We start from the raw sequence: 25,551 nt of genomic DNA on the forward strand, positions 1-25,551 counted from the left end.
GGGGGTGAGCAGCTCCGGGCCACACTCTGTATCTTGGCTCCTCCAGGAACCCGGCAGAGGGTGTGAGGAACCACCGCCAGGTCACGTGGGCCTCTGCAGTGACGTCCTCTTTCTCCTCTGGAAGAAACAGCAGTTCTTGGTGTCACCCACCACCTCTCCCTCTGCAGGCGCTGTGATGGGCGCTGGGGTGCCCGGCAGTGGGGTCCTTGGCGTTCAGCTCCCCGCTGGTGGAATTCAGCGCCTGGTTTTGGCTGTGTAGCAGGGCTTTGTCCCGAGGCGGAGTCTGCCCAGGTGGGTCGGCGTGAACTGAGCCAATGGGCTAGGCAGGGCTTCCCGCCCAGTCGCACTCTTAGTGGAACGCGGAGCCGCTGCGGTGGAGGAGGTCTGTGAGGAGCTTCGCGGGTGGTCGCAGTCCCGCTCCTCCAGGCAGTCCAGGTGCAGCACACAGCGCAGGTACACGGCCCCGGCACACAGCGCAGGTACACGGCCATGGCACACGGCGCAGGTACACGGCCCCGGCACACAGCGCAGGTACACGGCCATGGCACACAGCGCAGGTACACGGCCCCGGCACACGGCCAAGGCACACAGCGCAGGTACACGGCCCCGGCACACGGCGCAGGTACACGGCCAAGGCACACAGCGCAGGTACACGGCCACCTCCCCTGGGCGGCTCTCACAGAGCATCTCAATGGGCGCGGCCCGCTTGGTGTCCCTGATCTTCTGGCCGCGCTCCTGAGCGGGTCCCTGAGCCCCTGCCAGGACAGGCTGCCACACAGGCAGCACATGAACAGGTGGCCTAGCACCTCCAGGTCGTCAGGGCGCTCTGCTCCTTGCCCAGGTGAGCACTGATGCGCACGGAGCGCTGTGCCCATCAGGCTGCTGTGCTTGCGGTAGGGGATGTGCTCCTTGGTCTCGGGGTCGCTGTACTCCCCGGCCAGGCCAAGTCCATGATGTGGACAGTGTGCTGCCGCCGCTGCCCGGCCGCCCAGCCAGGGAGTTCTCGGGCTTCACTTCGCACCAGAGGAGGCTCTTGGTGTGCACACACTCGGTGCGCCCATCGGCTGGACGGCGACCATGAGCACAGTCTTGAGCGTGAATGTGCGGTCACACACATCGAATAGGTCCTCCAGGCTGGGCCCGAGCAGCTCCACACCAGGCCTTGTCCTTCCCGCGGGCCAAAGTGGAAGACCTGAGGGACCGGCTCTGCAGAGCTGAGCTGCCGGTGGAGGCGGTGTTTCAGGTGCAGCTGCGGCCCATGGGCTCCAACCTGACAGCCACAGATTCATTTGTGTAGAGATTCTTTCCTAGCAGAGCTCCCCAAGTTGTCACAGCCTATCTTCTTCCCGACCCGGGAGTTGGGGCCCGCCATCAGGACCCCTGAACTGGTCCCTGTGTTCCCGACGCTGTGGCTGGTCCGGCCACCGGCCTGGGACATTCTCTGCCCCCCCTCTGACTCCCCTTTCCCTCCTTTCTTGTCAAAACCCGTAAGTTTGTGGTACCCTGGCCTCTCCACGGAGACTCGGCTGCTGTACAAACCCCGGGTCTATGGAGACCTGAGGCCAGGGATGGCTCTTTGGGGCTAGAACACCATGGCGCCTGGCCGACTCCTGGCTAGTGAGGTGTGGGTACTCGCGGGGCCAGGCCGCGGGACTCAGCTCCGTGGCCTCAAAGTCGCATGCAGCGGGAGGACACATTCTGCTGACAGGGCCCGCCACCTCAATCTCGTGGCTCCCAGCTCTCGGCTTCCGTCATGGCCCAGTGGCCGATCGGTCGAGCGGGGTGGCCCCGGCACACTCAGCAGCGTGACGTGGGCGCCCGCTATGCCCCGCTCCCGTGCTGCTGGCCTCCGCCTGTTGGGCGCGGGCTGTCCCTGCAGCACAGCCGCGGACCTCACATACGCCACCAGCCTTCAATGTAATATTCTTAAAAATCATAATAAGTGTAATGGAAAGCACTTAAAAGCCTCTTTGGAGGTTTCTTAGTAGGGAAAATAAAAAAGTCTTCATACCATGGGGAAAAATACTTGTTCTTTCCACTGCAATAAATACAGCTGAAATAATATATGGAAAAATATAGTGACAAGGCTTTTAATACCATTTATACTCTGACAAGTCCCAAATTTATATTTCCATTTTAAATGCCTCAACTCCAGACTCTTACAAGCGGCTGATTTTTTGACACCTGCACTGGGATATTTGCAATCTTTTCCGATTGAATGTGTCCAGACTGGGACTCTTGATCTTCATCCCGTGGCCCATCCTGTCTTCTCTATCCCTGTAAATGACTATTACATTTTCCAAGTGCTTAGATTAAAAAACCTTGTAGTGCCCTATCTTCTTTTTCTCTTACTCTATATCCAAATCCATCAGCAAATCTACTTGAATGTATCTAGAATCTTATGATTTCTCACCCTATCTGGATAATTGAAATTGGTCCCACATTCCTGTCTTGTCACATTGCAGCGTGTTCCCCATGATGTGGCAAGAGACATCTTTTTAATCCTGTCAGATCATGTCATGCTCTGCTGCATACCTCTAATGGCTGCCCATCTTGGTCAGAAAAAAATCCTCTGACTCTGGTCCTGCCACACCCCCTGCCTCAGTGCCTTTGCTCCCGCTGACATACTCTTCCCCCAGATACTCATGGCTTATACCCTCACCACTGTCAGGCCTTAGCTTAAATGTTGCTCCTCACATTGGTCTTCCTTATGACCTGAAATGGCTCACCCTATCACTTTCTATCCCACTATCTGGTGAACTTTTCTTTAGCATGCCTACCCCTAACATATATTTGATTTTTAAAAATTTATTTATCATATATCTTTCTTCACAAGAACACAGCTCTGTGAAAACCTAATTTTGTTCATTACTTTCTTGGCACTTAGAACAGTGGGTGGTTCATACCAAATGCTCAGTAAATCATTTTTGAATGATTGAATGAAATGAATATTCAGCTGTTAGCCAGCAAATACTGCTGATAGATTCAGAAAAAAACCTTAAAGAAACAAGTATTGAAACAAATCAAGTAGTGTTTGCTACACAGCTGAGTGAAGTACAGAGGTAGCTTCCCCTTCAGTAATAAAGCATACAAAGTGGTATTCTTTTGTGAACCAATTATAGAAAAACATGCCAGAAAAGCTGTGATCTAACCATAAATAACTTTACTAGAAACAATGTTCTAATGGAACAATTGTTTAAAATAACATTTGATGGAGTGGCTGCTTTGACTGGAATAGAAAGAGGACACTGGGGTCAGGTTACAGGAATAGCTTCACGCTTGAAATTTACTGTGTAGTAATTCATAACCAAACTAATGCTGCAAAGCAGGTGAAACCAGAAATGCACAATACGCTAGAGGCGATCATGAATTTGATTAATCTGATTTTAACAAGTGGGAGAGCTGTACAAAGTGCCAACATCTTCGCAGTACTTTGTCCCAGGATGGACAATGACCATAAAAGTCTTACACAACAAGGAGTTTTGCAGTAATCTCTTTTTACAAAAGGACAAATGTACCAAATTTGCTGACCTTTTCTTGTGACAAGTGGATGTTAGCAGTGTGCTATCTAAGCACCATATTTTAGAAAGGAAAAACAAAACAATTATTTTTTGCCTTCATGAAAAACATGGTGTTTTAACAATAAGAGAATTTTATGAAAAAATATTTAAATGATGTGTAAAGGGCTCATAATAGTGCCTGACACATCGCAAGCACTCAATAAATATTGGCTATTATTATCATTATATCGCCTTCCCCAAATTCTTCTCTATAAGTACATTACAATCTTTTTGAGAGCAAGAAATGGTATCTGATCTTTCCCCATCTCTCTTTTTTCCTTCCTTACCTGCACTACCAGGCACAGTGCCTTGCTCAATTCAGCTCACCTGACCCTTTTAATTAACACATATTTATTGATCATTATTATGGACAAAGCCCACCCACAACTGTTTTGAAGTCTTTCACCTAATTTAATCCTCACCACTATCCTAAATTTTAAGAACTATCACACCCATTCTGTCACCAAAGAAACCGAGGTTTAGCAACAGTAAGTGCAGAGTTCACACAGCCAGCTGGGAGTGGAAACAGGGTCCCCTGTAGGTGCTCTGACTTAGAGTTTGTGCCTTTTCAATATCTGGTGCAGCATGAATGTTTCCTCAGACATGACCACCAGAGTAGGTTGTCCTTCCTTAGAGTGAAGGAATCCAATCTCGGACCCACTTTTTGGAGACCTGAACACATTAAAACTCATTGAGGAAGCTGAGCAAATGGAATCCTTGTTAGTTCTTGAAGAAATATTTTAATCAATTTATTTGGCACTATTCATAGATCACATGCTATTTGGTAAGCATTCCATTATCATTAAGGAGCTAATGGACAGTTAATTGAAGGAATTACACACTTAGCTAATTTGATGACTTTTAAATTTTGCTTAGATTGGAATGTACATAATCACATCAATCACAGTTAGAGTTGTGCTAATAAACAAAGCCTTCAGTTTTGCCCCTGTTGGTCAAGGGTGTTGGGGTGGAGACCGCCTACCTCTTCCTTTGGGTCACTCCTGTGGCTTCTGCCTACCTGAGATGACCTCAAAGTGGCACCAGAAATCACATAATCATCTCTTTTGACTTTTTCCAAAATAAAAAAGAATTTCTTAGTGACTGAAAGTCTTTTCCATTGGATGTCTTTTTGTTGTTGTTGTTAATCCTCACCCAGTGATATTTTTTCCATTGATTTTTAGAGAGAGTGGAAGGGATGGAGGGAGGGAGGGAGGGAGAGAGAGAGACAGAGACAGAGAGACATTAATGTGAGAGAGACACATCAATTGGTTGCCTCCCACAAGCGCCCCAACCAGGTCTGGGGATCTAACCTGAAACCCAGGTACATGCCCTTGACCAGGAATCAAATCCACAACCCTTTGGTGCCCAGGTCAATGCTCTAACCACTGAGAAACACTGGCCAGGGCTGGATGTCTTTTTAAAAATACTTTATTGAGGTAACATTGGTTAATAACATTATATAAATTTCAGGTTTACAACATTGTAATTCAACATCTATGCACTCTATAGTGTGTTCACCACCTGAAGTCTAGTTTCCATGTCACCTATATATTTTATTCCCTTTACCCAATTTGCCATCCCCTACCCTCCTTTCTCTCATCATTCCATTGTCTGTATCTGTGAGTTTATTAGTTCCTTTGTTATTTTTTGTTTTACATTACACATATCATAGTCTTTTTTTTTTCTTAATTCTCACCCAAAGATATTCTTTTCCATTGATTTCTAGAGAGTGGAACGGAGGTAGGAGGAGGAGGAGGAGGAGAGAGAGAAACATCGATGTGAGAGAGAGAGACATGGATTAATTGCTTTCCCCATGCACCCCGACTGGGACTGGGGAACCTGCCACCCAGGTACATGTCCTTGACTGAGAATTGAACCCATGACCCTTTGGTCCACAGGCTGCCACTCCAACCACTGAGCCAAACTGGACAGGCCTCACTTGTGGATCAAGTAAACAGATGAACTAATGTTAAGAAAATGTCAGAACTTTGAAGGGATTTCTAGTGGCTTTTGGTTTGAGGAAGGAGGTTTGTAAGGATGCTACACAGCTCCAGAGACCCCCAAGTTTCTATGTTGTTTATGGGGACCTGTCCTGCATATGGTCTTCTTTCTGACTTCACCAAAAAGGATTTACCATCTTGGTTAGCTCTGGAACTTGAAAGTGCCAACTGCCCTACTTTCCAGCATTGCCCACCTTTTTGGTTCTTTCAATATTCCCACAAATGTGAGTGATTCTTCTATCAATAGCAACCATTCACTTCAGTAGCTTCCATTCCCACTCAGACTTTTCCAACACTTGATCTTTATTTGTTGCCAGATAGACTCATTGGCAGATTCTTTTGCTTTTTCTAGCTGCTTCCTTCTGCTTCCTCAGAAGGTGAGAGCTCCCAACCTGTCCCAGGAGCAGCATGGCCCAAAGCTTTGCTGTGTCTGGGCTGCTTCTCTGGCTCTAGAGGAGAGCTAGCCTCTGCCCTAAGTAGCAAAAGTAACAAATACTCCCAAGCACATCATGCAATTTGGAGATGAAAGGCATCATGATGATTTACTACAGTGCACAACTTCCCGTCCCTTTGACAAATGAAAAAGAGAGAAAGGTTAGAACGTACCCCTGATGTCCACCTCTGACTCCTGGTAGGTCAGGAGACCCTGTGCTCTCTAATAGACCATCCCATTTGTTGAATTTTTCCCTGTGGTTCATCATCAGACAGTTGCAGGCGAGGAAAGTCTAGAGAGTCTCGGCTGCATGCTTGCCCTTTCCTTTGTTTCTGCTCTACCTGTCCGTTTAGATTAGAAACCCATGAGGCATGCCTACCTCTGAGCTCTGGGTAGCGTTCACCAATTGTGGATGCTCACAGAATATAGATGATTGATGATGGTGTTAATCTGAGTAATGACAGGCAATCTCAAGGAGGCCTCTCAGTACTGAGTCATGGATGCATACAGCCTGCAGAAGAGGAAGGAACCCAGCTAATGGGCAATGGCAGATGCCAGTACCAGAATGGCCCAGCTCACAATGCTCTTCCCTTAAAGACAAAAAGCAAGTCAATCAGAAAGCATATAAACAAGCCCTCACACAAGTTGCAGTATCAAGTTTTTTAATCGCAGAACAATTGTAGATCAGCTGCTTGAGATTTTAAGACAAAGGGAGCAAGGCAATTTTGTACAGGGTGCTAAAACAATGCTTATTTATTGAGAGCTTGCTAAGTGTTGGCTGCTTTGTGTGGGTTATTTAAAATTATATAGGATTTCCTCATTTTGGGTATGATGAAACTGAACTTCTGAGAGGTAGGAGGACCTGCCCAAGTCACACAGTGTTATGAACTGAATATTTGTGTCCCCCCAAATTCCTATTTTGGAGCCCTACTCCCCCAATGTGATGGTATTTGGAGGTTTGGCTTTCATTTAGATTTAGCTGAAGTCTTATGGATGGGATTAGTGTGTTATAAAAGAGCAAAAGAAATCAGAACTCTCCATCATGTTGGGGCACAGCAAGAAGGCCATCTGCAAGCCAGGAAATGGGTCTCATCAGGAACCAAATCTTCTGGCACTTTGATCTTGGACTTCCAGTCTCCAGAACTATGAGAAATAAATGTTTGTTGTCTAAGCCATTCAGTCTATTGTATTTTCTTATAGCACACAGAGCTGACTAAGGCACATGGTAATTAACTATTTCTTGGCCTTCAGATTTGCACACACGTCTGCTGACAGACGCCAGTGTCCATGATCTTGCTATGTGTATCTCATTCATTTTGCTAGTCCTTTGAGTTTAGGAAAAGAAGTTATTTTCATGCTAATGTGGCAGGACTGTCCTGGTGTTCATTTCTTTCTTTCATTCCCTCCGGCACTTTCCCTCACAGGATAGGGTAGGTAGGGTCTTTGATCAGATAATGGTGGGTGATGAGTTACTATTTTGCTCTGAAAGCCATCACTATCAGCCAGATATGGTGGCTGCCCCTTTACCTGGGGGCCAGGCCTCTGAAGAGAGAGGCAAATGACTATGGTGGAGGTGAGGAAGGAGAGAGCCTACAAGGAGACAGACCCCGGACATCCATCAGAGGAGATCTCTGGTTGACCAGTTGGTGGTGCAATGGGGAAGGAAATGATTTGCACCATTGCCTGGACCCTGGGAGTTTTGTGATCATCCAATAGTAAGACTTCCTTTCTAGGATGAACTGTACCATAAGCTCCCCATGATATCACAGATACAACTTTAGAAAACCACAAAGGAACTTAAATGGGGTAAATTCTCTAGATATGGCCTCAGGACAGGCCTGGGGTAAGGATTTTATCACCCTGGAGGGAACTAGGGGCCAGATGGCCAAAAGATCAGGGAAGGCAGTGGGACTAAGAGTAGGCAAAATAGTATAATGTAAATAACACATATGAATAATATATAATAGTAGTAAAATACATTGGGCTTATTGGCAGAGTCTTTTGTCCATGGGGTAGAGCATGTGCTCCTTGGCACTAGAGGTGCCTTCTGTGGGAGGAAGAGGTTCGATCTGCTGGAGATGGGCCACATGATGGGTTTAGGGACCCCCGGGGGGGACTATATCCCAACGATGGATGGTAGGACCTGCCTACAAAGCAGGGACTCTAACGCAGTGAAATAACATACCAAGTGCTGAGCACAGTGCTGATGCTCATTAGGGGCTCAGTTGATATCAGTGTCTGTGATGAATTGAAGTTTGTCCTCCCAAAAAGGTATGTTGAAGTCATAACCTCTAATACCTCAGAATTGGATCTGATTTGGAAATAGTGTCATTGCAACTATAATTAGCTAAGATGAGGTTATACAAGAGTAGGGTGGACCTTAACCCAATATAACTGGTCGTATTATAAGAAGAGAACAGATACTGACGCTTGAGGGGAAAACCTATGTGATGACAGAGGCAGAGGTTGAAATGCTACTCTGCAAGTTAAGGAAGACCAAGGGTTTCCAACAACCACAGAAACTAGGAGAGAGGTGAGGAAGAATTCTCCGGGTTTCAGAGGGAGCATAGATCTGCCAATACCTTGATTTTGAACCTCTGGCCCCCAGAACTGTACTGTGAGACAACAAATTTCTATTGTTTTAAGCTATTCAGTTCATGGCCCTTTGTTTGGGCTGCCCTAGTAAATGAAAACAGCTACTTCCTTCTCTGTTTTGTCTTCCTAGCTCATCCTCAAAGGTAGATGTGAAGGTGTTTTAATGAGATGTGTGTATAAGAGAAAACTGAACTGTGTTTTCTTGGTTTCATGTTCAATTCCCAACCCCAGTCAGCGTGTGTGCAGGAGCAACCAATCAATGTGTCTCCTCTCTCTCTCTCTCTCTCTCTCTCTCTCTCTCTCTCTGTCTCTCTCTCTCTCTCCTCCCTTCTGTTCTGTCTAAAAATCATTGTTAAAAATATACTTGGGTGAGAATTTAAAAAAAGAAAGAAAACCTTGGAGAATCAGAAAACAATGAATATTGACGAGGATGCAGAAAAATTGGAACCCTTATGTGTTGTTGGTGGGAATGTCAAATGATGGTGCAGCCTCTGTGGAAAAAAGTACAGGGATTTCTCAAAAGAGTAAAAGTAAAACTGAATATGATTCAGCAATCCCACTTCTGGGTATATATCCAAAAAAAATTCCAGCAGGATCTCAAAGAGATACTTGCATACTTGTGTTAATTGCAACATTATTCACAATAGTAATAGTTAAAACAGTCTAAATGTTCATCAATGGATAAATAAAATGTGGTATATAAATAAAAAAATATTATACAGCTTAAAAAAAGACATCCTGTCACATACCTGATATGAAGGTATCTTGAAGACATGATGCTAAGCCATTAAGCCAGTCACAAAAGGACAAATACTGTATGATTCTACTTATATGAGGTATCTAAAATAGTCAAAATCATAGAAATAGAATGTAGAAAGATGGTTGCCAGGGCAGGGGAGATGTAGGGGGTGGGGGTGGGGTGTTGGGTTAGTGTTTAATGGCCATAGAGTTTCAGTTGTGAAAGATGAAAAAGTTCTATTGCACAGCAATGTGAATATACTTAACACTGCTGAACTGTATACTTACAAATATTTAAGATAGTAAATTTAATGTTGTGTGTTTATAACTACAATTTAAAAACAAAATTTTAATTTCAATTAAAAAAAAACACCCTTGGAGAAATTCCCTTTTAAAATGAGTAATTCTTTGATCATGTGATTAATTACCTTCTTGCTTTATATTTGAACTGCTGTATATTAGATTTTCTTAGAGTGATACTTGCTTGTAACTTGGGTGTGGGAGACTCCATTGGGCATTTAGGTGTCCTTGAATCTGCTGAACTCAACTTACCACTCTCTTCCCCTGCATATGGCATAATAATGTGGAGTTGGAGCTCTCTGCCTTAGTAGAGGCTCAAGATACACAAGAGGGCTTGTACTAACAGTCACTAGAGACAAAAGAGTGGACAAAATTGAGGTCATGGGGCGGGGCTGCCCCCTTCACAAAGCCCAGATATCAGCATTGTGGTCTTGATGCAGTTTATACATATGGCAGAATAAAAATATATATTTGGTCTTTGTTCCTAGTTCCTGGTACAGAGCTCCTAAAACCCTTAAAATGTTCTGGGTGATAAATGTGTCTTTTATTATTCATAAGGAGCCCCTTTGGAGCACGTAAGTGTATGCTAATGAGGTGACTCCTAGTGAGGCCCCTAGCTAGCTTTGGGATTGGAGCTGATTGCCAGGCGAATCAACACTGTGGTGACGGTGGGTACTGTCAGCCCCCTGCGCCCGCCTCTGGAAAAGGGGGTGGGAGTGGGCTGGAAATTTTCAATCACCACAGACCAATGATTTAATCAATCATGACCATGTGGTGGAACCTCCATAAAAACACCTAATCAGCAGGGTTTGGAGAGCTTCTAGGTTAGTGAGCACATGGAGATGCTGGGAGGCTGACGTGTCAGTGAATAAGGATGGAAGGTTTACATCTCTCTCCGTCTTGCCCTAAGCAATTCTTCCATTTGGCTGTTCCCAAGCTGCATCTCTTATAATAAAACAGTAATTGTGCTTCTGCCGCTCCTGGTGCTGCTTGTGTGCTCGTTTGGTGCGGACCTGGTGCCTCTTTTGTGAAGTGGCAGCTGAGGAGACTCAGGCGCTCGCCATGGCCGACGAAAAGCCCAAGGAAGGAGTCAAGACTGAGAACAACGATCATATTAATTTGAAGGTGGCGGGCAGGATGGTTCTGTGGTACAGTTTAAGATTAAGAGGCATACACCACTTAGTAAACTAATGAAAGCCTATTGTGAACGACAGGGTTTGTCAATGAGGCAGATCAGATTCCGATTTGACGGGCAGCCAATCAATGAAACAGACACACCTGCACAGTTGGAAATGGAGGATGAAGATACAATTGATGTGTTCCAGCAGCAGACAGGAGGGGTCTACTAAAAAGGGAACCTGCTACTTTACTCCAGAACTCTGTTCCTCCAGACCAAGAAGACATTCTCAATTAGAAAACTGCAATTTGGTTTCAACACATCTGACTACTACAGTATAGTTTTCTCTATTCTTTCATTTTCCCCTTCCCCATTCCTTTATTATTGTACATAAAGTAACGGATGTATGTGCACAAGCATTTGCATTTTTTTTTAACTAAATGGCCAATGGTATGTTTTGATCTACATCAAATGGAGATGGGATGGGGAAAAAATACTGGTTCTGTGAAAACACCCCCTTTCTCCATTAGTGGCATGCTCATCCAGCTCTTACCTTTATATTACAGTAAGTTATTTTGCTCTCACTGTTTAACAAAAAAGAACAACATAAAAATTCTTGCATACCTTGTTTGATTGGAGAATTTTAATGTTTTTCATTTATCATTGTAAAACCAAGGACAATTTTATAACTTTTTTGTACGTAGCTGTTACATGTAGGGCAATCTGTCTTTAAGTAGGGATAAATTACTCTAAAAAAATGAATCCTAGATAGTTTTCCCTTCAAGTCAAGTGTCTTGTTGTTTAAATAAACTTCTTGTTTAAAAAACAAACAAAAAAACAAACAAAAAAAAACAGTAATTGTAAGTAAAGTGTGGTTGTTATTTTTTTAGTTCTGTGAGCTAGTCTACCGAATTATTAAACCCGAGGAGGGGGTTGTGGGAATCCCTGATGTAGCCAGTTAGTCAGAGATACTGGTGGCCCAGGCATCTGAATTAGGGGCAATCTTGTGGGAACAAGCTGTTAACTTTGGGATCCGATTCTAACTACAGATAGATTGTGATAGAATTGAATGGAATTTCAGGATGTCCAGCTGGTGTCAGAGAATTGGAGAACTGGTTGGTGTCAGAAAACATACTGCATTTCATTTTTTCTCAGTCTGGAAAGAATTCAGTTTGGGTTTCTTCCTTGTTGAGTAATCCAACTACAAGTAGACGATGCCACCTCTGAAGAAAGGATAGGGATCTGAGCCCCGCCTAGCAGGAGGGATGCAAATGGCAGCCAGAATGACCAAATAGGGGGCTAGTGTTTGGACTATTATGTGTCACACTGACCCTGACCAGGCAAGTGGGCACACCAGGGTGAGCTTTTCCTGACTGCCAGGTGCCTCATTCCTGCCTGAGATGCTCAGAGACAGAGACCATGAGCCTTGAAAAGCACTATATTGTTTTGTGATGTCACCTCTGGAATGTTCTGAGTGTTTTGGTGACCAACTTCTGCATAGGACCTATACCTGGCACCTAACATTGGTATGGCTTTTTACTTGAGATAAAAATAATCATCTTAAAAAGATACTAGGTGTAGGTATCTCTGCTCCAAAGGCTTTTGGAAGGCTTTGACACCAACCACAATACCTATCTTAACTTTTGTTCAGATGTTGATAAAGCCCCTTATCAGATATCATCTTCACATTCTTTCAAACTCAGTTTTTCATAATGTACATAATTTACAAGAGGAGGTAAGTGAGTAGAAACTCCTGTGTTTTACAGATGAGTGAGTGAGGCCCAGATGGTGGGCTGGGAAGCAAACATCTTATTTTCTCTTTTCCACAGCACTCAAGGCCACATTTTACAAGAAAAAGAGATACCAGATCTGAAAACCTAGAAATTCCAATCAATGTGGTTCTACCTCAGGTATGGATAATCACAGAAGGATGTAAAGTATCAGTTTTAGCTAGTATATCCCTTCTCTTTCAAAACTCTAGCAAGATGTTATAGAATGACGTCTATAGAGTAGTCAAGACCTTGATTTTAGTTGTGTGTCAGCTGCCAACCAGCTGTGTGTGTCAGGGAGGCCACTTAGCCACTGTGGGTCTTGGGTCCCTCATTCCTCAAATGAAGAGGGTGGGTTAGGTGATCTGGTAAGACCTTCCAGCCCTAACACATGACACTCTGAAATAAGCCAATCTTCTGAAAATTAGGTGTTTTGGTACTCGTGCCACCACTCTGGGTTTTTGGAGGAGAATCAGAACTGGGGCTTGCAATCAAATACATATAACTCAATCCATGAGAAGAAAAGCTAGTACATACACCGGGATACAGGGTCATTTGGAAATGTCAAGAGAGTGAAGGCCTGCTGTTTACCCAAGACAGAGTGTAAGGGGGTGGGCTCGAGGGATTCAGAACAGAGACCAATGAAAGGACGAAGTCTTGACAGGCTGGCGATTCTCAGTTCTCCTCCTGCTAAGCAGCCGTTTCCTTGGTGGGGTCCTCCTGATTGGATTGTGTCGACTGCTGCTATGTCACAAAGGGGGCAACCTTACTTCTCCAGACTCACCTAAGGCCCTGTTGGAAGACCATGGCAGTGCAACCAGAGGGGCTGAAATGTAGGGTGGAGGAGTCCAGTGCAGAGGTAACTCTCTGAAACCTCTGTCCAGGGATGTGGAGGGACAGTATTGATTACCAGTGTTACATGTTTTGAAAAGAACAAGATTAGGAAGAAAAAACTTCAGCATTCTTTCCACAGGTGGAGGTAACTGTAACTTTCTAGGCAAGTATGTTCAGCAGGAGGACACATACAGGACAAAAACGCATCCTGGCTATTGGTTCTCACATTATTCTATAACTTTGTAGTGAACAGCTACTTCTCTGCTTCAGCTCATGAAGCTTAGAACATAAGCTAACTTCATCCTGATCATTAGACAGGATGGCTTTCCCACAGGGTTCCTACAACTGCAGGAACCTTGTTTTAGGTTTGATTCTTTCCACGTAAAATACACTACTCTCCTGATGATGGGTGTTGCTCCTTTGGTTTGTTCGCAGCTCATATAAATCAATGTTTGTTTTGTTAAGGGACTGGCAGAGGGTACCAACCTGAAGATGGGGTTGAGCATGGGGGCCAGAATAGGGTTTGAAATAGTGATCATGTGATAGAGAATTATGAAAGTCTTAAACCTAGCATAACTCGCCCTGCCAGCCTCGCAGAAACAACCCAGCATGGCAGAGGAGAGAAAGAGAACAGAACTGGAGTGTGGTTTAAGACTCGAGCTTGTTCTGGGGCCATCCACTTCCTGTGCTGCAGGACCCAATGCTCCTGCTGGGGTCCAGGAGTGCATGGAGGGCATGGGATGGGAGGATACCTGCTGCCCTGGGCACATGTGCTCCTTATGGGCAGATATGGCATCATGGGTACACCTGCCATGGGGACATAATTCATGTACCAGGTTTCACACACCTGCCAGGATGTTCTAGGCTGGTGCACTGGGGGAGGGGTATGGTCATCTGTCAGTTTAGATTATCTGAACTGTGCCACCACTAGGGCTGTGAGAGGGACGAATGAATTCGTCGGACCTCCTCCAGGCTTGGGGAAAGGGATTGATGTGGTTAACAAGGGGAAGGAGAACTATCTTACCGAGCACTGATTTGATCATGCGTTGAGCCCTGGGCCATGCAAGTATGAGGCAGAGATTATACAAGTACAGGAACTGGGAACCCCAGGAACCCTACTAATAACAGCAGAGCTGGAGTTAGGGGCTTAAACCCAGGTTAATGCCCACTCTGCTACACCACAGGCTGGGCACATGCCACCTGGCTGGGCCAGGCCATGCCTTAGCCTTCTGCTTCTTTTCTTGCTTTTATAGATAGCGCCTCCTCTCCCTGCATCTTACCCATTTGCACCTGACCTTCCTGCATGTATCTGTCACATGCTGTTTTATTCTGGAACTGAGTCCATTCGTTTTAGAAGGGAATTGCATCAGCAGCTCTGTGTGTCCGGAAAGTGCCTTTGGCCTCCCAGCTCCCAATCATGCTGGGCATTGGGGCTCCTCAATTACATGGCAAATGCCTATGACACTAATTGTTATCACCCTTAGGTCTTTCCAGGTCTTATTAATTCCTAGTTTTTCTTCCTCATTAAATATTTGTATTTTCTGATCTATTTCCATTCAGCACATTAAGTTGCACGCCATCAGTGTTATTTCCTGCCCAAGCTAGCTGACCTCCCGGTTCCTTTGGTACATATATTTATAATGATTCAGTTCTCACAGGCATCCCTGTTTCCCCAACTGAGCACTATCTGTGAATTTCATGAAGGTATTTACTACTAGATCATTAATGAAGTATCTAAAGCACCCTACAGGGTCCCCTCATTCCTCCACTTGTCTTTTCTCAATCCCATTTGTTTGGACTTGTTCTTTGGAAGTTATGGGGTCTGCTGACAATACCAATATCTCTGCCAATTTGATTTCATGAGATTCTGTGTTAAGCAAATTAGCTGAAACTACCATACATGATGACATATTTATCCTCTTTGCTCTTAATGTTATAATTTATTAAAATCAATTACATTCATCTGTGGATTATCCTCTTACCTATTTGCATTAAAATCAACATTGATTTTAACATGGTATAGGGAGCTGATAATGAGCTTCAGCCTTGTCACCTCATCTGAAAATTAGTAGCATATCTGGCCCTTCCTTCTAACATCCTGGGCCTTTCAGCTTCCTATGCCTGTAAGTAACTCAGATGGCTGAATGCTCTTTGATTGTAACCCTCAGTACTGTTGGCAAAGTAGGTGTTTAAAAAACTTGGTTAATAGTCTTGGAATCTACTAGGCTTTGGACATCTCTTCTGGTGTGCAGTAGCCACACTGTTTCAGGAGTGGAGAGAACTTCAGTGTTAGGTAAGCCTGGCCAGTCCTGTCCCTATACCCATTTAGATGGGAAGACACCAACCCCAGGAACTCCACCCCAAAAGGTCCCACACAGAGAGTCCTGTTCCTTAGAAATGCCGTAGCATCAGTAAGAGACATTGGTCTTATCACCCACCCCTTTACCCTTTGCCTCTTCTCCCCCACCACTGACCACTCTTCCTCTGTTCTCTCCACTTGCCAGGAGGCTGGTGATCTGACAAAGGCACCCAGTTGTTGGTGATTTCAAACATTTTTCTTCCAGGATCCCTTATATTTAAGAAGGAAATGACAGGGAGAAGGCCAGGCCTGATGCTAAGGAACAATTCCCATTCATCGGTGAGATTCAGGCATCTGTGAAGGATTAAGGGCTCTTCCTGAATCCCCAGCATAAACACATCTTAGGTTACAACTATGAGCACATTCTCCTGAGGGCAGAGTCTCTAGTCTCTTGGTCACCTTCCTAATAAGGCCTGAAGGGAAGGTATCATGAACCTCGTAGCCAATTGTATTTCTCTCCTCCATCCATCCTCATATCCCATTCTCCCAGGAAGAAGCCAACTGTTTCCTCTCCCTCCTACTGGATATGTCTTATTGTGAAAGCATTTCCCAATGATCAGGGAGGAGACAATCTTCCTGGGCCAAGCTGCTCTGGGGACTTGGACCTGCTGCCAGAGGCTCGGCCTCCAGGCTTAGCAGAACTTTCAGGGATGTTCCAGGGGCTTTTTGTTGGCTCCTATCTTTTGTCAGGGCTCAAGGACATCAAGGACAGAATAATTTAGCTTACGAAACCAACCCAGTGAGACCACTGGTCAAGGTGACCTCCTGAGAAGGAGCTGGCTTCAAACATAGGCTAAGGAGGCCTGGGATTTTGTACCTCATGTATTTACTTAGCACGAATGCTCACGTTTTGGAACGTCCTTTTGTAAAGAAATATATTCAGCATTTGCCATAGGCCAGGAATTTTGTTTAAGCCTTACAAGTAGACCTGGCCATCTGGTCTTTATGACAGCTTGCCTACCACTTTCTTGGCCTCTCAGAACAACTTAAGGAAGCAGGTAGACCAGCTACATTTAGGTTCATTTTAGAGGTGACATTCAGAGTAGCTAAGTGACTTTCCGAAGAGCACTCAAAGATATGGGACATTTGAGCCCAAAGTTACTGAGAATTTTCGGCCTCAGCACTCATTAGATTATAGGTTTAAGATGGTGATATGGACAACCAGCATTCCCGAGTCATTTGTATGCAGGGGACAGCTGAAGAACTACACAGATGAATCTACAGTTTTGTGAGATTCACATGAGGAGACTTCTACTGTTATACCACTTATACTATGCAGCAACAGCTCTGCAGTTTAAAAATATGAATTGAAATGAGGACATAGCTTTATCAAATACACTAGTATATTAAGACAAACAAAATCACCTCTTTTGTAAGCCAAAAATGGCACAATGTTAACAGTTTCACATATTTCAACCTAATATCTCCTCCTTAGCTCTCAGTGCATTTTGGTTTGATTAGCAAGGACTCTTTACGCCTCCACTGTATATGAAATGTGCTGTTCTAATTTCCAGGACTAAGGATGTAAAAAAAAAAAATAAGGAACAGGTCACTGTCTTAGAGAACAGCAATTTATTCACCTAGGGAGAAGACAGGACAGAACATAAGAGAACCACTGCAAAGTAATTATATCAACAGATACAAAATAAAGCATCTGGCCTTTGTGAGGGGCTAGGATAAGCATGCCATTTGAGTCAGCCTGGTTTTAAACCATGGCTTTGCCCCCTTCTTGGCTATGTGATCTGAGGTAGAACCATGGGTGGCTCTTTTTGGTAGGACATTAACTATGAGTGTGGAAATCAATTATCATGTTGTCATATGATATGACACGCCGTGGCAAAGATGGCAGTGCCACAGCCAATAAGGAGGGAATATGCTAATTAGCTGCACCCCCTCAAAGATGGCTGCATCACAGCCACAAGATGGTGGTGCCCAGTCCCCTCAGCCCAGCCAGGGTGGCAGGCATACCCCAAGGCCGGGTCCACCCCCAGGGCGGGCCTGGCTCCATGCGCCTGCCTCCAGAGTCCCCCAGTCCCCTCAGCCCCCAGCCACCCAGGGCTGGCCCGAGGCACAGGCAAGCCTCAGATGGTGGCTGCCCACCTGCCCAGGGCTGCCCAAGGCTCAGGTAACCAGGGCCAGCCAAGGCTTGCACTGCTAGCAGTGGCAGCAGCAGAGGTGTGATGGGACATCGCCTTTTTCTGATCATCAGGTTGCCTCCTGCCCCTGAGGGCTCCCGGACTGTGAGAGAGGGCAGGCTGGGCTGAATTTTCATGCACTGGGCCTCTAGTTGTCATATAATAGTCATTCAGTAAGTGTTATTTTCTTTTTCTTATTCTATAAATCTTTCTCTAAGGAAATGCTAAACAACTTATCTTCCTAACCGAAGTACATCCTTGCATTTCTGTAGCTCCCTATAAACAAAGAAAATATCACATTTTATTATTTTATTTTGAATTCTACAATAAGCTGTGGTGGGGCAGCATTTATAGTAAGGTTGTGCACTGCAACAACAGTTGTAAATAGCACCCTCTGGAGTTTGTCATTGTACAACCTGCACAAACAAGGGGTGGCTCTGAATCATGTTAGCATCCACATATCCTATACATGGAAATATAAGCATGGAAATGAAAATATTTTAAAAGGTCATGCACTCTTACGGTGCAAAGCCAGGACTCTCCAGGTGTCCAGCCGCGGATCCCCATCCTTACTGCCTGCATTAATGCTTGTGGAACTTTGACCTCTCTCATTTGCACCAAAATATAATTGGTGCTAATAACTGACTTTTTAAATTGACCGGAAGTTCCCTGAGGGTAAGGTCTGAGGCCGGATGCTAAAGCAATATTAGTTGATTCATTAACATAAATGTGGAAGAATAATTGGAGCAATAACATTCAGAGTGGGACTAGATTAGGGTGAGGAGTTTTCACAAGGCCAGGAGAGAGCTTTCATTTGAGGACCAAGTTCAGCTGGTCTGATTGCAATCAGGGAAATATCATGGGAAGGAAAGAATTTGTCTTGGCATAATGTTTTCCCAAAGTTCAATCAGGACTCTTGGCATATCTGAAATGCCTGTATATTTAGTATCTTCTCACTTTCAGAAATAGAAAAGGTGCTGCTTTACCTTAGCCTCATCTTGGGTAGATGAGGCTAAAGCGAAGATGTTTTTGTGTTCTAAAAGACTAGGCCATGAGTCAGTAGTGGATTTGATCTCTTTCTTGGTCCTCTCTGGAGATAGAAGGAAAGATATTAGGACTCAGTTATAAGGGGAGAATTTGGTCTCCTGGGTAAAGAAGTAAAGGAACCTATTAGTCCATCAACATTTTCTGAATCAGGAGTGGTGGGCATGGAACAGAGAAGGCAACAGGGTCTTGCTAGGAAGTGTTGACCATTTAAGGGAGGGGACAAGATGTCAGCTAGGTTAGTGAAAGAATTCTGCTGGGGGCATTGTGGTACCCATTCACAAACATGGATCTGCGGAACCAGAGGAAGTTAGACTAAGAGGGCATCTAGAGGTAATGCCACCGACGCTCATTATACAGAAGTGGAAACAAAGGTCAAAAGGTGAGAGGACATGACTAAGGCCACCTGATGGCATGCATAAAGATAAGCGCCCAGAGACCAGATTATCCATAGAGAGGGAACCATCACTCTACATTAAGTTTTTATTTAGTGCATTTCTGTTGAGAAAGTCATTGAGTTCTGAAATATGTTTAACTTTGAAAATTCATTGAGTACCCAGTTCAGAAAGTGAATATAGACTAATGGCAGCTGAACAGGATGATTTAAAGGCCTTCAGGGATTCTCTGAACAGGTATAAAGCATTATACATTTCTCTTTGGACATACACTTAGATCAAGAAGACTATCTCTCTGATTGAAATCAAACAATCCTAAAAAAGAAATAAGGCAATTAGGGAAATTTGAACGCTGACTCAGTAATTGCTGATATTAAGAAATTATTGCTAAATTTTAAAAGGATGATGATGGTATTGTGGTTTTGTTTAAAAGATACACATTGATGCATTTATGGATAAAATGAGACAATGTCTACACTTAGCTTTAAAACAACCCAGTGACAAGGGAGTGGTTGTGGAATTGGCTGATGGGATATATGAAACAATTGTGGCCTCAATTTAATAATTACTGAAGCTAGGTGATGAGTACATGAAACAATGTACACATCTAATAATTATTAGATTATTCTCTTTATCTTTTTATATATGTTTGAAATTTTCTATAATGAAAAGGTAAGGAAAAGTGTCTTGACCCCCAAAGTACTGCAAATCCTTTGATAAATCCATGGCAATCCCCCATGTGTATTCCTCAGACATACAAGTGCAGGGAACCAGAACTGGGTTTGTGGATTAGCAAGTGAACTGATACAGGTTATTTAACTTATCTGAGTCTCAGTTTCTCCATCTGTAAAATGGGAATAATAATAACACCTTTTAAATTCAGTGTCGTGAGGTAATTCGATAGATAGAATGCTCAGCTCAGGGCCTGGCACAAAATTGAGGCTCAATATTTGTTTCCTTCTTCCCTTTCCTTTTCAGGACTGGGATACACATCATTGACTAAAACTGCATTTTCCATAATAAGATAGTGCAGAGCAGTGGTTCTCAACCTTGGCTGCACATTAGAATCACCTGGGAATCTCTTTAAAATCCTGATTTCTGGGCCTTCTCCTCTGGAAATCAGGATTTTAAAGAGAATCCCAGGTGATTCTGATGTGCAGCCAAGGTTGAGAGCCACTGGTGTAGAGCAAGACGCTGCTGATATGGAGCCTTGCATTGTTTCTGGTTTGAGGATGAAGAGAACCTCTCCAGTTGTACTCCTTGTCGACCTTGGCTAATCTTCCCAGAAATCTAGATGAAAGGACCTTAAATTTACAAGGACATGGTGGGGACTATCCTCCAGGAGGTTCATTCTGATCATAGGTTCAGCCACAAGAGCCAATGTGCTTTTCCAGTTGAGAAATACAAAGACTATGGAGGCTGGATTTATTTAAAGCAAATAAGGATGTGATTACAGAATGTCCTCACACCCTCACTATCTGGAAGATTAATCACATCCTTACAAAGTTAATGACATGTGCTTATTGTAAAGCTAATGGCATAGAACTGTGCCATCTATTTGTCTAGCTCGTTGGGTCTTAAGGAATTCTAACCAACCTTATACACTGTGCAAATTATCTCTATGTACACACACACACACACACACATACACACACAGTATATGTTAGAGATATACAAATATACACTATATAAATATAGTATATAACGACTTATTTTCTATCTTCTCTATCTGTAAAATAGTGAAAGTAACCTAAGAAATAAGGAATTTGTATTTGGAGAGCATTGCGATGTACTTGGATGAAATGTTTTCAGTGTATTCAGAAGTAAATATCACGATCATATTTTTATTTAAATGTATTGCTGCGGTTGCTGTGTCTTCTCCAGGATGCATTTCACCTGTCCACCACTTTTTGAATGCAACTCAGAATTCTTCCATTAGTGAAGTCTACTTTTCCAGGTAACACCTTACATTTCTGTGCCACCTGGCAGTTTTAAAATCACTTTTGCATTCCTCCTCTCATTCAACCCTCACAAAGTGTTGTGAACCAAGCAGGGCACGGGTTATTTCCATTTTTGGGGGGCACATTTCACTGACTTTCAATGTTGGAAGGTGCCTAATTTGAGATCATGGAGTTTGACAACCTTGTTGTTACTGGTGAAAACTCTGGGTCTCAGGGAGGGCGAGAGAGCTCTTCATTTCACATGCGAATCAGCAACAGAACAGTGACTCTCATTATTGGTGAATTCCATGTTTGTAAATTCGCCTACTTTTTTTTTCCACTGAATTTTTTTTTTTTTTTTTTTTTTTGTAACTCCCAAATCGTACTCATGGCACTTCCGGGGCCATCCACGGACACTCACAGAGTGAGGAAACATTTGAGGTGCCTGCCGCAAAGGTGGTCAGTGAGAAGCCTTGTTTCAGCTCTTCTACTGTGAAATAGTGTTTATTTCACAGCTTATTTAGTTCCAGGTTTTTCACATTTCCGTGCTTTTTGTTGGTGATTTCACTGTCGAAAATCACCCTCGAGCATCATGTTGAAGTGCTGTCTCGTCTTCCCAAGCACACGAAGGCAGGGATGTGCCTCACAGAGAAAACAGGTGTCAGGTGAACTTTGTTCAGGCGTGAGTTACAGTGCTGTCGTCAGAGTTCAATGTTAACGAATCAACAATACGTATTAAATAAGGTGTTTCTCAACAGACACAAATAGGCGATGTGCTGAATGGTGGATGAAAATGTGACCAGAGGCTCGCAGGAACCTAACCTAGTAGTCATGGTTCAGTATCATACATAATTCATGGTTCAGTGTCCTCAGAAATTTCATAGAACAGCACTGCGGGGAATAATGAGCATCAACTGCAGTACCTTGTGAGGACCCCGAGAGGCAAAAGTGGCTACTGTGGCCGAGCCAGGCCAGACCAGCAGCCGGGGTTTATTGCGGGGTGTCAGCCAGCCTAGGGTGTGTCCGCCCCTTCACTAACTCTGGGCCTCCTGTTCTCTCCCGCAGAGGGGCACGGCCGAGCCCTTCCTGAGACTCCACAACCTGTACTCCAGCCCGCGTTGCCCCAGGCAGGCCGCCCTGCCCAGGCCCAGCCGCAGGGTGGTCAGCCAGCACTCCTACCCGCTGAATCGCTTCTCCTCTGTGCCCCTGGACCCCATGGAGCGCCCCACCTCCCAGGCGGACCTGGAGCTGGACTACAACCCTCCCCGCGTGCAGCTCAGCGACGAGATGTTCGTGTTTCAGGACGGGCGGTGGGTGAACGAGAACTGCCGCCTGCAGTCGCCCTACTTCTCCCCCACGTCGTCCTTCCACCACAAGCTGCACCACAAGCGGCTGGCCAAGGAGTACCTGCTGCAGGACGAGAACAAGTGCCTGCGGGAGGAGAACCGCGCCCTGCGCGAGGAGAACAAGACCCTCCGCAAGGAGAACAAGATCCTGCAGGTGTTCTGGGAGGAGCAGAAGCTGTCGCCCGGCCGCGAGGACAGCCGGGCCTCGTCGCCGCTGCTGCGCAAGGACAGCGCGGCCCAGGAGGCGGCGAAGAAGGACCCGGCGCTGCAGGGGCGCCGCAGCCAGGAGAACAGCGCCCTGCGGCTCCTGCGGGAGGAGAACCGCGCCCTGCAGCAGCTGCTGGAGCAGAGAAAGGCCTACTGGGTCCCGACGGAGGAGAAGCCCGGCCCCGCGGAGGACAGCGACCCGGCCCCCTCGCCCCTGGAGGAGCCGCACGGCCCCGGGCTGCTGCCCGACACGGGCGCGGGCCTCTCCGCCTTCGAGGAGCCCAAGGGGCCCGCCAGCCCGCAGGACGACTCCAAGACGCTGCGCGCCCTGCGCGAGATGGTCAGCAACCTGGCGGGCTCCTCCCGGGAGGAGGAGAGCAAGGCGGCCGCGGGCCTGGCGGACGGCAGCCAGCCCCTGGAGCTGCTGCGGGAGATGAACCAGGCGCTGCAGGCCCTGCGGGTTGAGAACCAGAGCCTGCAGGTCCTGCGCGAGGAGAACCGGCTCCTGCAAGAGGAGAACCGCGCGCTGCACGTGCTGCGCGAGGAGCACCGGCTGTTCCAGGAGGAGAACAAGGCGCTGTGGGAGAACAACAAGCTGAAGCTGCAGCAGAAGCTGGTCATCGACACGGTGACCGAGGTCACCGCCCGCATGGAGATGCTCATCGAGGAGCTGTACGCCTTCATGCCGGGCAAGAGCAAGGACCCCAAGAAGCCCCCCCGGGTCTGAGGCCGCCACGGCGCACAGAGGCACCGAGCTGGGGCACAGCCTATTGGGCAGAAGAACACCTCTGCCTTTTGATTTCCTCGCCTGCCTTCACCCACTAGCTCGTGCCTGTTGAGCAGAATGATCGGCCTTCCTAAACTCAGAGCGGTAATAAAGGCGAGAGGAGGCTGGGTCTAGTTAATGCGGTGCTGCGCTGCCTTTTTCTTTCGTGTTTATTTTTTTTTTTTAGAGCAGTTTTAGGTTTACTGCAAAATAGAGGGGACGTTACAAAGATTTCACATAGACTTCCTGCCTCACGCATGCGTACTCTCTCCCATTAACAGCCCTCACCAGAGGGCACACTTGTTAAAATTGCCGAGCTTCCATTGGCACATCATCATCACCCAAAGTCCATAGTTTAGATTAGGGGTCACTCCTGGTGCTGTGTATCCTATGGGTTTGGACAAATGTCTGGTGATATGTGTTCACTTATGTATCACAGAGTATTTTTACTGCTCTAAAATCCTGTGATAAATAAGTGAATACATGTGCTCCCCTGTTCATTCCTCCCTATTGACCTCTGACCCTTTTACTGTCCCCATAGTTGTATCAGAAGGTCATGGAGTGGAATTGTACAGTGTGTATGTAGCCTTTTCAGAATTTGCTTCTTTCACTTAGTAATGTTCCTTTAAGATTCCTCCATGTCTTTTCATGGCTTAATAGCTCATTTCTCTTTAGCCCTGAATAATATTCCATTGTTTGGATGTACCATAGTTTATTACTGACATCTAAGTTGCTTCCAAGTTTAGGCAATTATGAATCTGGCTGCTTTTTATTCTCATTATTCCCAGTCTATTCCTTCATTATATTCTGTTTATCTCTTTCATTTCCTATCTTTTTTCCCCCTTCCCTTTCCTCCTCATCCTCCCCTCTTTCTCTGTCTTTCTTGCTTTCTAGTCATTTTCAGTTTTCAAGGTTATGGTGTGGGAGACGGCCATAACCATAGAGAAGGCCACTCTCCAGTGGTTCTCAACCTTCCTAATGCCGCGACCCTTTAATATAGCTCCTCATGTTGTGGTGACCCCCAAGCATAAAATTATTTTCGTTGCTACTTCATAACTGTAATTTTGCTACTGTTATGAATTGTAATGTAAATATCTGGTATGCAGGATGTATTTTTCAGGGTCGCGACCCACAGGTTGAGAACCGCTGCTCTAGACAAGTGCTTTGCAGGTGTGTGCTATTGGGGTTGGATAACTCTTTGTTGTGGGGGCTCTCCTGTGCATTGTAGGATGTTTATCAGCATCTTTTCTTCCTTTTTCACTATATGCCAGTAACAGCCACCCAACCCCCAGTTGTGACAACCAAATATGTCTCCAGGCATCACCAAACGTCCCCTCAGTGGACAAAATCCCAGATCCCGGTCCCCTCTTCCCCACATTGCTATAGGTTTCTTGAACCACATTCCTTGAAATATGAATCCCTGAACTGCTCTGAGAAAATGAAGGTTTCAGGGAAATGCTGTTGCAATTCTCTGTGGCAGGTTCATAATCATACTCCCAACTTAAAGGGTCTCAGAAGTCCTACGAAGAAGAAGCCTGCTTAGCTTTGGTGAACCAGAAGAGCCAAATCTTTTTTTATGTTAGCCTGATGATCATCCAGGTTGGGAAATGCTGCTCTGTGCTCTCCCGATCCTGGGCTCACATCCCTACCCCTGTGTGGCCTCTGCTTACTCATGGTTCACACTTCTCAGTTGGATGCAAAATGTGGGGTGGTGCCTGCCAGGTTCACTGGAGGGAAGGTTTAGAGGTTCAATATTTGTTGTTCTGGCTTCAATTCCCACTTCAAAGTTAAACATATTTCAGAACCAAAAAGTTAAAAAGCACCCTCAGTTTCCTATAAAAGGTAGTTGGACAGAGGTTCCTAAACTTCGTTATATGGTAGAGTCACCTCAGGGTCTTGAAAAATACTGATGCCTGGGCTCTACCCCCAGACACTCTGATTTAATTGGTATTGGGTACAACTGGATACTGTGAGGTTAAAAGTTCCCTAGGTGATTGCAACCTGCAGCAAGTT

General features: G+C 45.3%; 1 protein-coding gene and 2 pseudogenes across 4 annotated transcripts; 2 read left to right on the plus strand and 1 right to left on the minus strand.

Annotated features, from left to right (window-relative positions):
* Positions 1-234: 234 nt before the first annotated feature.
* Positions 235-2,774, minus strand: LOC308513764 (casein kinase I-like; annotated as a pseudogene). The gene is made up of 2 exons: positions 2,730-2,774; positions 235-1,546 (listed from the first exon to the last, which is right to left on the minus strand). The product of its transcript is annotated as a casein kinase I-like (transcript).
* A 7,914-nt stretch (positions 2,775-10,688) lies between these two features.
* Positions 10,689-11,563, plus strand: LOC308514264 (small ubiquitin-related modifier 2-like; annotated as a pseudogene). Its single transcript has one exon. The product of its transcript is annotated as a small ubiquitin-related modifier 2-like (transcript).
* A 631-nt stretch (positions 11,564-12,194) lies between these two features.
* CBY2 (chibby family member 2) lies at positions 12,195-23,499 on the plus strand (the record flags this gene model as incomplete). 2 transcript variants are annotated; one of them, XM_081084940.1, is made up of 3 exons in its annotated part: positions 12,195-12,269; positions 12,573-12,653; positions 22,285-23,499. In XM_081084940.1, the coding sequence occupies 3 exons, from the start codon at positions 12,195-12,197 to the stop codon at positions 23,497-23,499; spliced, it is 1,371 nt and encodes a 456-aa protein (XP_080941066.1). The 2 variants fall into 2 exon arrangements, with proteins under 2 accessions (XP_080941066.1, XP_080941067.1); XM_081084941.1 differs by lacking the exon at positions 12,573-12,653.
* Positions 23,500-25,551: the final 2,052 nt, after the last annotated feature.

This window comes from Myotis nattereri (assembly GCF_964212035.1).
Source record: "Myotis nattereri genome assembly, chromosome: 2".
Classification (NCBI taxonomy): domain Eukaryota; kingdom Metazoa; phylum Chordata; class Mammalia; order Chiroptera; family Vespertilionidae; genus Myotis; species Myotis nattereri.